Source organism: Meles meles, chromosome 4, assembly GCF_922984935.1.
Source record: "Meles meles chromosome 4, mMelMel3.1 paternal haplotype, whole genome shotgun sequence".
NCBI lineage: Eukaryota > Metazoa > Chordata > Mammalia > Carnivora > Mustelidae > Meles > Meles meles.
This window is the reverse complement of record NC_060069.1, coordinates 64,777,369-64,791,548: the sequence shown is the minus strand read 5'-3', so window position 1 is coordinate 64,791,548 and position 14,180 is coordinate 64,777,369. Positions and strand designations below refer to the sequence as shown.

The 14,180-nt window shown below is 34.4% G+C and overlaps 1 protein-coding gene across 5 annotated transcripts in view; it reads left to right on the top strand.

The window, feature by feature from the left end:
* Positions 1–14,180, top strand: part of NLGN1 (neuroligin 1) — a 696,790-nt gene that overhangs the window by 228,830 nt on the left and 453,780 nt on the right. For all 5 annotated transcript variants that reach the window (XM_046001281.1, XM_046001285.1, XM_046001284.1 and 2 more), the window contains one exon: positions 1,245–1,397. In XM_046001281.1, the coding sequence (XP_045857237.1) occupies positions 1,245–1,397 (153 nt within the window). The remainder of the gene's footprint in view (positions 1–1,244; positions 1,398–14,180) is intronic.

Sequence of the window (14,180 nt, the reverse complement as noted above, 5' to 3'; positions counted from 1 at the left end):
AAAAATGCCAAAACCAAAGAACAAATCTACACTTTTAAATGGTGTTTTTAAATATTGTCATTAACAAGAAGAAAATACACTCAATCTAAATTAGTTTCAATTGTGGGTAAAAGACATAATGGGCTATTATAGAATAGTAATGTTTGATGTGTGTATGTATGTATTCATAATCATATACATACATTTATAATATTTCAATATTAGATAGTTAAAACCATGCCAATATAAAATTAAGTACCTACCTCTCTAGAAATTAGGGCATTTTTAATACCAGTTAAAATTATCTTATGGTTCCCTTATATATTATTTCTAGATCCTTATTGAAAATTACAAAATTTGGGGAAAATATCTTAGAAAATCAAACGCAGTCGATTAAAAGAGCTGTCGAAGTTACTTTAACGTCATCCTAAAATTGGGTACTTTATACCTGGTCTTAGCTGTATTTTATTTTATGTCTACATGACAAAATCACAGAGCCAAAATGGGACTAAGAAGAGTATAGGAGTTACACAAAGAGATGAAAAATATAATTTAGTTTGTTTTCTTCTTCCAGAGGGCAGGGTTGGTGGAGTGAGCAGATAACCCAGACTTAACGAATAAATACCATTGAACTGACAGTACCCTACGTACAACAACAAAAGTACAGACTGTACTGCCTAAACATTCATCTGCCAGTTGGTACTTGAGAAGTGAAATGAAACTTTTGGAACCTAAGACACGGTGTCGTAATTATGTTCACAAATTAGAGCATAAATTATTCAATATAATTATGATGCATTCAATAAAATCTTTATGGTAAATAAGAAATAGAGAATCAGAGTGTTTTATTCACAATAGCAGTGATAACATTGTTCTTAGCCTATGGCTCATAATTCCATATGAGGTCTATGACATTGAAAAAAAAAATAGTTCTAAGACCCATTGTAATTCCTCCTTTTTGTTCTTCAGTCACTTTAGAAATCAATCAAAAAGCACTAAACTTCACACCCATTTTCAATATGTCCAAGTTTTATAATTCAGTTTATAATTTTAAACAAAATTTTTAGCTAGAAAACAGTGAATACCTATTGCTCTTTTCATAGTAGCTTTAATATGAGTTGCTGAAGAAACACTTTAACAAAACAGCAATTTGAAGAACTATATTAAAATCATTCTCTTTTGTCCCTAAAATGGAAAATGTATTCTCTGCTTGATTATGTGTGTTTTTTGAGGATAAGGACAATTGCCAACCATTTGTTTTTCAGATATTCGGGACAGTGGGGGTCCCAAACCAGTGATGGTGTATATCCATGGTGGCTCATATATGGAAGGTACTGGAAATTTATATGATGGGAGTGTCTTGGCAAGTTATGGCAATGTGATCGTCATCACAGTCAACTATCGACTTGGGGTACTTGGTAAGAAATCTCTTCTTTTCACCATTAATCCATGAAGTATGTGGTTGATTTGTTTTGTTTTCTTTGCTTTGTTTCACTCATTGTTCTATGCTTGTTGACTTTCTTTGAACCAAAATTTTTGATATTTTTAATAAATTCTGTGTGTTCATAAATTACTTGATGGAAGACAGGTAGGGTTGATTTTAAAATTTGAAGGTAAAAGATAGTGAAATTATTCACATTGTTGAGTGATGTTTTCTCGGGTTTCACTTGATAGCCCTGTGAAAGGCAACAATTGCAGGGCCTTTCTAAAGAAGAAAAAGTCCCTGGACAAATTTTTCCTTCCACTTTTTTTTTTTTTTTTACAATACCATAAAATTGCCTGAAATTTGACATGAGTTTAAAAACAAGTTTATAAGTCTCTTCGAGAATATACTTATGGACTAGCTTTGGGGAAACATTGTCTGTCATTGTGGTATAGGTTTGGGTTTTTAAAAGATTTGTCAGGTAATTTATTTGTCTAAATGTATTTACACTGAATTATTTGATTTGGAAAACATGTTGATTTTATAAGGTGATAAAGAGTTCAAGTCAATAATGTATACACATGTAAAACAAAATCAAATTGGATATCCTTGGTCTTGAAGGAAATTATAGGGAAATATTATTTGTAAAATATCAAGTACTCTGAAATAGGCATATTGTTTTATGTAATAACCCATTATTAAAAGGTAAACTTGATATTTTACTTGCATAATTTTATTTTTATAGTATTGCCATAATTACGGGACTAAAATTACTTTATCATTTAATAAGACACTTATATTATGGTATTTTAGTTAAGATTATTTGCTGACAGAGTAACATTTATCACAAAAGATTTCATCTTTTTAATCTTAATTGTTTTCAGAATCTTATCACATACTATATACTTTTTAAAGGTGTATAATTTATGCTGTTATTTTCAACAAAAGGGCACCTCACACTTTTAATTTCTGAAAGAGTTTTTAAAAAGAATTTATGTTTACTTTATAGTAATTGTTCATATCATATACTTTGGTCTTTGAGGAGCAGTTATTTTTCCTCTTCAGTGTTAGCTACTTCATGTAATTATAAGCCTATTTTCATGTCAATCTTAAAATATTTTAAAAAAAGCAATAGCTTTTGTCGATCAAGTTTGTATGTCTTGGGGAAGAAGATATTTTAGCAATGCAAAGTGAAATCTGGATATGTTTCTACTTTGTTATTTTGAATTTGGAATGTGGTGGTTAATGGATATACTATGGCAAATGTAGGTGTAAAATATTTCTGTAACATTTTTTAAGTACGCTTTAGTTCCAAATAGTGTCTGATCAGGCGTTGCTTCAGATGTTCTTACAATCTCAATAGGCAAGCATGAATGTTTTCCCACCAGTGAAAATTGTATATTGGAAAGTTGTATGAAGAGATATTCATAATCATCTTCTTAATTTTAAATATCAGTGTTGTCAATTGGTTTTTATGCAAGACTTTAATGTGAGAATTTTCAATATTTTAATATATTTTATTTATAGTATTCTTTAGAGCCAGTGGCTTTTATTATTATTCTCATATTTTTCTGAATTTTTTGAGTTAAAAATCCTGAAGCAGTGACTAGTTTGCCAATTGAAAATTTAAAATTAAATGCCACATTCTGTACAGTAGTGTTTTCAAGGACTTGACCATCCACTTAATCATATGTATTTATTTTACCAAAAATGTCTTTTAGCCAGACCTTCTTATGTTGCCTCATTTGTTAGCAGTTGTACTCATATGAAGTAAGATTCCATAAAATGAACTGTTACATTAATAAAGCTTTTTAAAATAAATATAAACCTATATTTATATATAAGTATATAAATATAAATTTATATATAAATATATAAATATATAAAATAAATATTTTACTAAAGTATATAAATTTTAATAAATATAAATAAACAAACCTTAAAAATAAAGCCCATTTTTTATGTATAAGTGACAAGGACCTGACTTCGATACAATTTGAATCCTATATTTATGTTCATATTCTATCCCTAAATACCACGCCCTGAATGACTGAATTGCAGGACAATAGACTCAATAACTAAAAATGAGGAAATCAGTCAGTCAATTGCTTGGTCTGTATAATGTCAAGCAGAGTTGGTGTTGATGATGGATGATTTTCTCAGTGATAGCTCAATATTTGTTCTGCTCTACTGCAATTTAGGATTTAACTTACAGTTTGCTCCTTTGTTGCTCTTAAACCTATCATATCCTGATAACCAGCATTAAGGACCAGGTGTCCTTTCTAGACCTCTCAACATGATAAAGTACAAAACCCTGTTAATGAGCATTTTTAAGTACATCTTGGAACACTGGTTCTGGAAGAGGTGTATGTATCTGGTCACTTTCTTCCTCAAATGTGTATTGGGCTTTGTGAAATATATTTAAATGAATTAATTCATGAGAAATAAATTATTGAAACATTTGTTTCAGCACACTTTACATGTGTGGTATACCACAACCAGAACAACAGTTCATCTGACAACAATAAAGACTATAGGGTTCTTGCTGTTGTTAATAATTTGTCTGACAGTAGCAAGGTAAGCCAAGGTTTCTTGGGTATGGGATCCAAAAGTATTGCTGTTTAGTTTTCATTTGGGCGAGTGCTGGAAAAGAGTCGAAAATAAGATTTGGTCCCACATCAGCGGAAATCCTGAGCTGTGTTTTGATTTGGATGCTTTGGTGTAAAGAATATGAACTTGGGGGTTCAATGTACAATTTGTCTAATTACAAGACCATTGCTCTCTGAAGATTGACAGAAAAAAATCAAGATGTCTGAAACAGGTAATGTAATTAGTGTTGATTTGAATTTGCCATCCTAGAGGAGAAATATTTCAGGCTTTATTTGTTTGTTTGTTTTAGCAATAAGTAAAAACGTGATAATGTTTTAGTAATAAAATTCATACAGCTATCTAGAGGCAAGATTCCAGTTTAAAGCATTTCATGTTGAAAAAAAAATTTTGTTCACTGCAAAGTAGAAGTGATATAGAAGAAAAATTATCTCCTATTACAGTATTGTTCTGATGAACCTAGGAGCAGGTAGGAGTTAGTTGGTCAACTGAGACCTTTTGTGATTTCCTTTAGAGTGGTGACATAGACTACCCCTATTATAATATTGGAAATGCTATTAGTGATCATAAAGAAAGCTGCTAATAAGGTTGAAAAAAGGAAAGGGGGTACAGGGCACTGCCTGCTAATCTCACTTCCCCTGTTTTGTCTGAGCGGTCTCTGTAACTGTACCTTATTCAGGCTTATCCATCCAGCAAACATTTAGACTTTCTTTCACCTCTGATTGTATACATTCTCTTTCCTCAGCCAGTTTTAACTCTCATCCTCTGTTATTTAGCATATTGTTACATAGGTTTTAAAATTACATTAAAACATAATTGTTAACAGAATTATTTTTAAAATTATATCACATAGTTACTAAAACTATCATAATGGAAATTTAGGGAGAAATGTCTTGATTATATGCCCTTAAAGGAGGGAAATAATGTTGAATATTATGGTTGCAAATGGGATAAATATATGTGCTTATGGACAAGAAGTGGAAGGAAATAAGAAATAAATTGCTCACCATTAGGATGGGATATTGTGCAATTAACAGTTTTGAAAATAGAAACTATCCAAACATTATGTTTTCAAATCTCAAAAATGAAAAAAAAAATGCATGAACTAATTTTGCATTAAAAATGTGTCTCAACTGCCTCTTTAAATTTAGAATAAAGTTAATAGTTATTTTTAGAGAAAATGAAAGTCTTATACTACTGTTAAGAACTAATTTAGGCAAACAAGACTTTTATCAGATGGAAATTTAATGTTTCTTTTATCTTGATATGGATATTTTAGAGACAATTATGTGTTCATAATTCTAGCCCATGTGATTTGGAAAATTTTAGGAGTCTAGTGTTGTAGATTAATAATCTTAATTATCTAGTGGCTATACCACCCCTCTCTGGGGAAAAAAAAAAATTGAAGTTCATCTACTTATATTTGAAGAATTATACTTTAGCTTACTTTATAATGCTATATAGGGCTAAATCATTTAAAATAAGCTTTTTTTCCATATTTGAATCTGAGCAGTTCAGCAGCAAGATTTGTAAAGTCTAGGTAATGCTTATGATTAAAAAAGAAAGCATATTAACTTCTGAAGTGGCACAATGTTTTGTCATTATTCTTGGTATTTGCTGTTTTTTTTTTTTTTTTTGCATTATTTTAATTTCTGTTTGGCTCTAAGTCCTAAAACAGACAAATAAAAATCTTTAAATGTGACCATATATTTGGGAGTAGTATATAATAAGATACTTAATTTTTTTTAAAGATTACCAAAACTAGAATTTAATTCTTTTTTTAAATTTTTTTGTTTTGTTTTTTTTTCTTTTTTTTAAAATTCGTTTATTTGTTTATTTACAGCATAACAGTGTTCATTGTTTTGGCATCACACCCAGTGCTCCATGCAGTACGTGCCCTCCCTATTACCCACCACCTGGTTCCTCAACCTCCCACTCCTCGCCCCTTCAAAACCCTCTGGTTGTTTTTCAGAGTCCATAGTCTCTCATGGTTCATCTCCCCTTCCAGTTTCCCACAACTCCCTTCTCCTCTCCATCTCCCCATGTCCTCCATGTTATTTGTTATGCTCCACAAATAAGTGAGACCATATGATACTTGACTCTCTCTGCTTGACTTATTTCACTCAGCATAATTTCTTCCAGTCCCGTCCATGTTGCTACAAAAGTTGGGTATTCATCCTTTCTGATGGAGGCATAATACTCCATTGTGTATATGGGCCACATCTTCCTTATCCATTCATCCGTTGAAGGGCATCTTGGTTCTTTCCACAGTTTGGCGACCGTAGCCATTGCTGCAATAAACATTGGGGTACAGATGGCCCTTCTTTTCACTACATCTGTATCTTTGGGGTAAATACCCAGCAGTGCAATTGCAGGGTCATAGGGAAACTCTATTTTTTAATTTCTTCAGGAGTCTCCACACTGTTCTCCAAAGTGGCTACACCAACTTGCATTCCCACCAACAGTGTAAGAGGGTTCCCCTTTCTCCACATCCTCTCCAACACACGTTGTTTCCTGTCTTGCTAATTTTGGCCATTCTAACTGGTGTCAGGTGGTATCTCAATGTTGTTTTAATTTGAATCTCCCTGATGACTAGTGATGATGAACATTTTTTCATGTGTCTGATAGCCATTTGTATGTCTTCGTTGGAGAAGTGTCTGTTCATATCTTCTGCCCATTTTTCGATATGATTATCTGTTTTGTGTGTGTTGAGTTTGAGAAGTTCTTTATAGATCCTGGATATCAACCTTTTGTCTGTACTGTCATTTGCAAATATCTTCTCCCATTCCGTGGGTTGCCTTTTTGTTTTGTTGACTGTTTCCTTTGCTGTGCAGAAACTTTTGATCTTGATGAAGTCCCAAAAGTTCATTTTTGCTTTTGTTTCCTTTGCCTTTGGAGACATATCTTGAAAGAAGTTGCTGTGGCTGATATCGAAGAGGTTACTGCCTATGTTCTCCTCTAGGATTCTCATAGATTCCTGTCTCACATTGAGGTCTTTTATCCATTTCGAGTTTATCTTTGTGTACGGTGTAAGAGAATGGTCAAGTTTCATTCTTCTACATATCGCTGTCCAGTTTTCCCAGCACCATTTATTGAAGAGACTGTCTTTTTTCCATTGAATATTTTTTCCTGTTTTGTCGAAGATTATTTCACCATAGAGTTGAGGGTTCATATCTGGGCTCTCCACTCTGTTCCACTGGTCTATGTGTCTGTTTTTATGCCAGTACCATGCTGTCTTGGTGATCACAGCTTTGTAGTAAAGCTTGAAATCGGGTAATGTGATAGGGATAGAGGGAACATTCCTGAACTTCATAAAATCTATCTATGAAAGACCCACAGCAAATATCATCCTCAATGGGAAAAAGCTTGCAGCCTTCCCGTTGAGATCAGGAACACGACAAGGATGCCCACTCTCACCACTCTTGTTCAACATAGTATTAGAAGTTCTAGCAATGGCAATCAGACAACAAAGAGAAATAAAAGGTATCCAAATTGGCAAGGAAGAAGTCAAACTCTCTCTCTTCGCAGATGACATGATTCTTTATATGGAAAACCCCAAAGACTCCACCCTCAAACTACTAGAACTCATACAGCAATTCAGTAATGTGGCAGGATACAAAGTCAATGTACAGAAATCAGTGGCTTTCTTATACACTAACAGTGAAAATACAGAAAAGGAAATTAGAGAATCGATTCCATTTACTATAGCACCAAGAACCATAAGATACCTGGTAATAAACCTAACCAAAGAGGTAAAGGACCTGTACTCGAGGAACTACAGAACACTCATGAAAGAAATTGAAGAAGACACAAAAAGATGGAAGACTGTTCCATGCTCTTGGATTGGAAGAATAAACATTGTTAAAATGTCTATACTGCCTAGAGCAATCTATACTTTTAATGCCATTCCGATCAAAATTCCACCGGTATTTTTCAAAGAGCTGGAGCAAATAATCCTAAAATTTGTATGGAATCAGAAGAGACCCCGAATTGCTAAGGAAATGTTGAAAAACAAAAACAAAACTGGCAGCATCACGTTACCTGATAGTTAATTTTATATGATGTTCCAAATATTTTCCTAGGAGGTAGACGATGGAGGCAAGCTGTCCTTGACAAGTCAAAATGTCTTCATGGAATTGGTTTTATTTGAATGAGATCATGAAAAGCAATTTATCTCTGGGATTAACTGAAGGGAAGAGAGAGGCACTTTCTTTCAGTTTCCCTTTATTTATTCATACTTTTTCTACTTCAAAAAAGTGGAGATAATTTGTGACAAAAGCACACATATAAATAAATTGCATAAAGGAATACATATACTATAGAGAAAAGATACAGGAACTTAAGCCATGAACATGCATTGGTATTGAATATAAATATATATCTCAATTTCCTAGAAGAAAGATAAAAAGCATAGTGAACTGAATTTCATAATTGTTACATCTGAATCAATAAAAAGTGCACAGCTTTTTCTCAGTATACTTTAGCAAAATTTATCATATGGCTTGTTTTTATTTGGAACAATGAACAATATGAAACCATGTGATAGTTTTGATGTCATTAGGAAATGCAGATATTCTCAGTATATGATTGCTTATATTAACCCTCTGAAAAGCCAAGGACTTAATAATGAATGCCCACAATTTCTATAATGTCATTTCAAAAGACCTAACCAAGTGCAATTCAAGGAAGATATTTGGTGATTTCACTTATAATAGGATAGAGCTAAAAACCAATTGAGAGCAATGGACAGTTAACTTGGTCCATAGACTTATTTTCTCAAATATCTTATATAAACTGGGTTTTAATAAGGGCTGGATGGTAATCAATTTTAGATTGACTGCTAAAATGAGCTACTGGAGTAGCAATATCGTTTATCTCTTGGAATAAAGAAACTTAAGACAAATAATGTTACAGTGTAAAGTAGACTATTTTTTCACTATTTTATATGCTTCCTCCCAAATGATTTCAGGTGGTTTGCAATAAAAGCAATTATTTAGTTATGCCACCAACTTAGAAATAAACTGAAAGTAAGCACGTCAATTAATGTAGGTGTTAATTAAAAGAAGTTCTTTTTTTTTCCCCAAAATGTATTTTTGGTACAGTCGTGTAGTCACTCATTAATTTATTCATTCATTCAATATAAACTGAGCAATATTATGTATCAGGCATTCTACTAGTTATTAAGGATAATGTGAAAAACATGATAGGCATGATCCCTGCCATCCAGTAAATTACTAACCATTAGGGAAGAGAGAAATTAAATTAATAATTATACAAATGATATCTTTTACATAGATAATGATTTAATGCAAAGTCAACTTTCTTTACAATTACCTGGATGATAAGTACTAGAGAAATGACAAGTGCTAGCCTATTCTAGACACTCAAAAAAGGTTTCTCAAAGGAAATGACACTCAAGTTTCGATTTCTTATATTCTACTGAGAAAGCCTTTATCAAGATTCCCAAGGACCTCCAGTTTGTTAATTCCACTGGCCACTTCTCTGTTCTTATCTTACGTGATCTCTCCATAGTGTAGGAGACAGTTAACTAGTCCCTTCTTAACATGCTTGTTCTTGGCATCATACCAGGATTACTTTCTACCTCACTGTCTGTGCCTTCTCACTTTCCTTCCCTCCTTCTCCTCTTACCCCATCTCTAAATGTTGAAATGCCATTAAGCAGAATTTTTGGCTCCCTTCCATTTCCTCTTTTCAGTGTCTCCCCAAGGGACTTCATGCAATGCTCTAAATCTCCAAATACTATCTCTTTGTAAGTGACTTCTAAAACTGTATCTTTGGGACTTCCTATTCCTCAAACTTCAGACTTATGTACGTCTTTTTAAAAAGATTTTATTATTTATTTGAGAGAGAGAGAGAAAGAATGCCCACATGAGCTGGGGGGGAGGGGTGGACATAGGGAGAAGCAGATTCCCTGCTCAGCAGGGAGCCTGATGTGGGGCTGGATCCCAGGACCCAGAGATCATGATCTTACCAAAGACAGAAGCTTAACCCACTGAGCCACCCAGGTGCCCCCAGATTTATATACTTCTGCCTATCAACACCTCCATGGGACTATCTAATGAATATTTCAACTATAGTGGCTAAAACATGTTAATTTTCACAGGGGTGTATTTCATTATCTTCCAATCTAGATTATTATAATAATTGCAACAAGAGCAATAATAATAGTAGCCACAGTCATTGAGGATTTGTTGTATTCCAAAAGCTGTTTTAAGCGGTCTATATTATTGGCATTATTAAATTTCCACAGTAACCTATGAGGTAGAGTTGTTATTTTCCCAGTTCCGTAAGTGCAGAAACACATGAGTAGAGAAGTTAAGTGACTTATTTGCAGTCATACAGGTCAGATGGCATTAAGTGGTGAAGCCAGGCTTATAACCAGGCAGTCTTCTCTTCCACACAGCACTGTACTAATGGCTCTGGCACTGCCATCCTTCCGTATGATCAAGTAAAAACTGTAGATTTTTCCTGATTTGTCTCTCATCTATGTTCAATAACCAGTTTAGCGCCTCTTACTGAATTGTTCCAACATACATCCTGGATCTGCCTCCTTCTTTCCATTTCCCCCTTTACCAAACTAAGCTGAGTCTCCTTGAACTTCTGTAATTTTCCTCTTTCATTTTTGCTCCATACCTATAATCCATTCTCCATACAGCAAAATCAGATTATCTTTTTACAGTATAAATTATACCAGCTCACTTTTCTGCTCACCACCCTCCACTGGCTTTCCATTAGTCACTTAAAATAAAATTCAAACTCCTTCCCTGACCTATCTAACAAAACCTTTCATAAATCTGTATCATGTATCTTTATCTCTTTGTCTGTTCCTCTTGTACCTGTATCTTAGTTCATCTCAAAATGCTCTACATCTCAGTTCCAGCCATCTTTTGTTCTTTATACACACCAAACTCATTCTCTTTTTAGATATTTTATACTTGCTGTTCCCTCTGCCTACCCCAGAGCTGTGTTGGGACTCATTCCTGCCCTTGTAACCTTGGCTTGAACATCTTTTCTCAGAGCAACCATTCATGTTCAACCAATCTAACAAGAGCCACCATGTACTTTATGTACTTCATGTACTTTAAAAAAAAAATTCTTTGCATTACATTGATCATACCTGATTATTTCCTATTTATATTTGGATTGTTTGATTTATTATTGTCTGGCTCTCCAAAGCCTAAAACAATACCTGACACATGAGATTTGCTCAGAAAATATTTGTTGAATGGATTTAATGGGAATTCAGACAGTCGGCAGGTTTTAATCCAATGTGGTCATTGAGTGGAGGGTGAGGCTGAGTTTTAGGCATAGTGAAAATCTGGGAAAAAGCCAGAGAAAGAGAGAAGTTTGGTGTGTTAAAGGAGCTGAGCAAACCTGGCTGGGATGCTTGGACTAAGACATAGGCAATGTCAGATAAGGTTGAAAACAGGCAGCAGACCATGCAGAATCTCATTAAAGATGTAGGACTTCTAAGAACAATGAGAAACAATAATAAAACATTGAGCAGATAAGTGACATGATTAGATTTGCATTTCAGAAAGTGTGTTGAGCAGGCCTAGACTTTGGTCAGAGTTGAAAATCTGCTACAGGTACAAAAAACATGACTTGTGCCTTATTAAAGTGAGATGCTTGGTAGAGGTGAATCAGGCAGATACTTTGCTCACAGAAGATTGAGGGACCAGCTGAGCCTTGGCTGACTAAGGTGACTATGGGAATCTGTCTTTTATATAAAAAGCAACATAGAAATTTTGCCAATAGTGGAATGAATGAAAATAGAATGAATCAAACCAGCATTTTGCATTTTTACCACAGTTGCTTATTTAAATGACTTTTTTTCTTCTAATCATCTTACATCTCTTCTTTTTTTTTTTAAGATTTTATTTATTTATTTGACAGAGAGAGATCACAAGTAGGCAGAGAGGCAGGCAGAGAGAGTGAGAGGGAAGCGGGCTCCCCTCAGAGCAGAGAGCCGGACGTGGGACTCGATCCCAGGACCCTGAGATCATGACCTGAGCCGAAGGCAGCGGCTTAAACCACTGAGCCACTCAGGCGCCCCTCATCTTACATCTCTTAATAATGGAATGAATCAAACCAGTATTATGGAGAGCTCTTTTGAATTCCTACTTTGAAGGAGTGTGAATCAATATGATCTGTATTATTGCAGAGACTGGCCAATATAAGGTATCACAATAAATTACTGCATTATGATGTCTCCTTATTTGTCTTTCCATGTTATTAATATGGCCTTATTTAAGCTCTTAGTTGTCTAAAAAGGAGTTTTGTTTGTTTTTTATTAGTTCTGGGAGGAAGTTGGGAGTATATGGTTTATGATTTTCTTGAGGTATTAAGATCAGTCGTTTGGAATAAGACCTCAGAACTTGGAATAAAAATTTCCTTCATTCCTAGTCAAGGTGTTCTTCTGGATCCCGAATTGGACAACTATTTTCCAGCACTCAAAAGTCTGCAACTAACAAACCATAAGTAAAAAGATATTCAGTTTCCTTTTCAGAGCAAACTCGGTCTTTCATTTATTCATTCATTAATTCACAGGCATTTGATAAGTGCCCACTATCGGTTCCCATTAGTTTGGTGGGGGGTGGTCTGTGCTCATAGTGTAAAACAAAACAAAACAAAAATCAGACTCAATCCTTCTTTTCTGGAGAAATATTGACATAAGGAGTATTGACATTAGACAAATTAACAAAACTATTGGTACAAATTTCGATAAGTCGTTTTCAAAAAGATCAGGGTGTTAAGAGAAAGAATATTTATGAAAGTGAAATGTAGAATGAAGTCCTCAGGAAACGTTTCTTTGTACCTCTCACACTAGCATAGTTGTGGTTTTTGTTTTTTTTTGTTTTTTCCCCCATGCATTTACAAAATTAAATATTAAAAAAGAGATAAAATTTTTTGAAATAGTTTTAAAAGATGCAAGATTAGAAGCCAAATAAGCCATTTAAACAAGCAGCTGTGGTAGAAATGCAGAAATACAAACAAACAGACCACCCACAAACAACCAGGCACAATTCTCTATTTGAATTTAATGAGCAAAACTGGTTTGTGAAATACATATGCGCAGTGAAAGGATCCCAGAGGAGTGACTAGTCCTTCACTAGTGGATCTATCGAATGAGAATATAACTGTAGGACTTTCCAGAGACCACTGAAGGTTTTCGCCCTCACCTGCCCTGTGTTGCCTAGAAGAGCCATGCAATGTAGTAAGTTAGTCGTGTAACTGATTTTTTTTTTTTTTATGGAGATACAAGTATCTTCTCCTAGTGTCAGATTTTTTCCAGTGTGTTCCAAACCAAGTGAGAGCTTGCATTTTGCTTTTTAGCTTAGTTTTCAAAGGATCCTTTCCTCCCTCTGATGATCCCTCAATATGAAACCAAAGCTGTACTGTCCCCCACCTTCCCATGACCTAGTGCCATGATCCTTGATATTCTATCCACTTTCACTACTTTGCATTAAAAAATGTACTGCAATTTCATCTTCCAGGACACCCTATAATGTCTTTCTCTTTCTAAAGTTCTTCCTTGAATAACTTACTCCCATGAATATTTGGATATTGTTCCTTTTTCCTTTGTCTTTCTATTTTTAATTGACACAGTTCATTTTTTAAAAAATACCTTATATTTGTCTTCTTATTTCTATTCCTGTTGCTACTAACCACTCACCTTGATTACAGGTTTTCTGGCTAAACCCTGAGCCTCCAGACCCAAACTTACATGCCCGATTACCTTAAAAATACCTTAAAAATGTAACAGAACACCCGCTTTCTTTAGTTTTTCTCTGCTTCGTAGCTCTAAATATTTTTCACCAACTCTGGGACCCATTCCAGATTTTCCTGCCATTTTAGGTCTGCTGAAGTATATTGCTTCTCTTCTTAGCAAACTGTATCTTCTATTAGTTTCTGGAAAGTCCCTTACAATCAAGCCAGGCTAGCCTCCTCACCAGGATCATTTCCAACTTCTTCGTGGCAAAATATACCCATCTTGCCCAATCTACATAGCCCAGCTCTTGCCCCACCTTCTACAAAATTACCTCAAGCTGGATTCATCTATTTCTTCTGTCTACCTCCATAGCTTACACAGCCTACCCTTCACTTCTGCATGCATAAAACCAACTCCACTTGTTATTTTGTGTGTATTA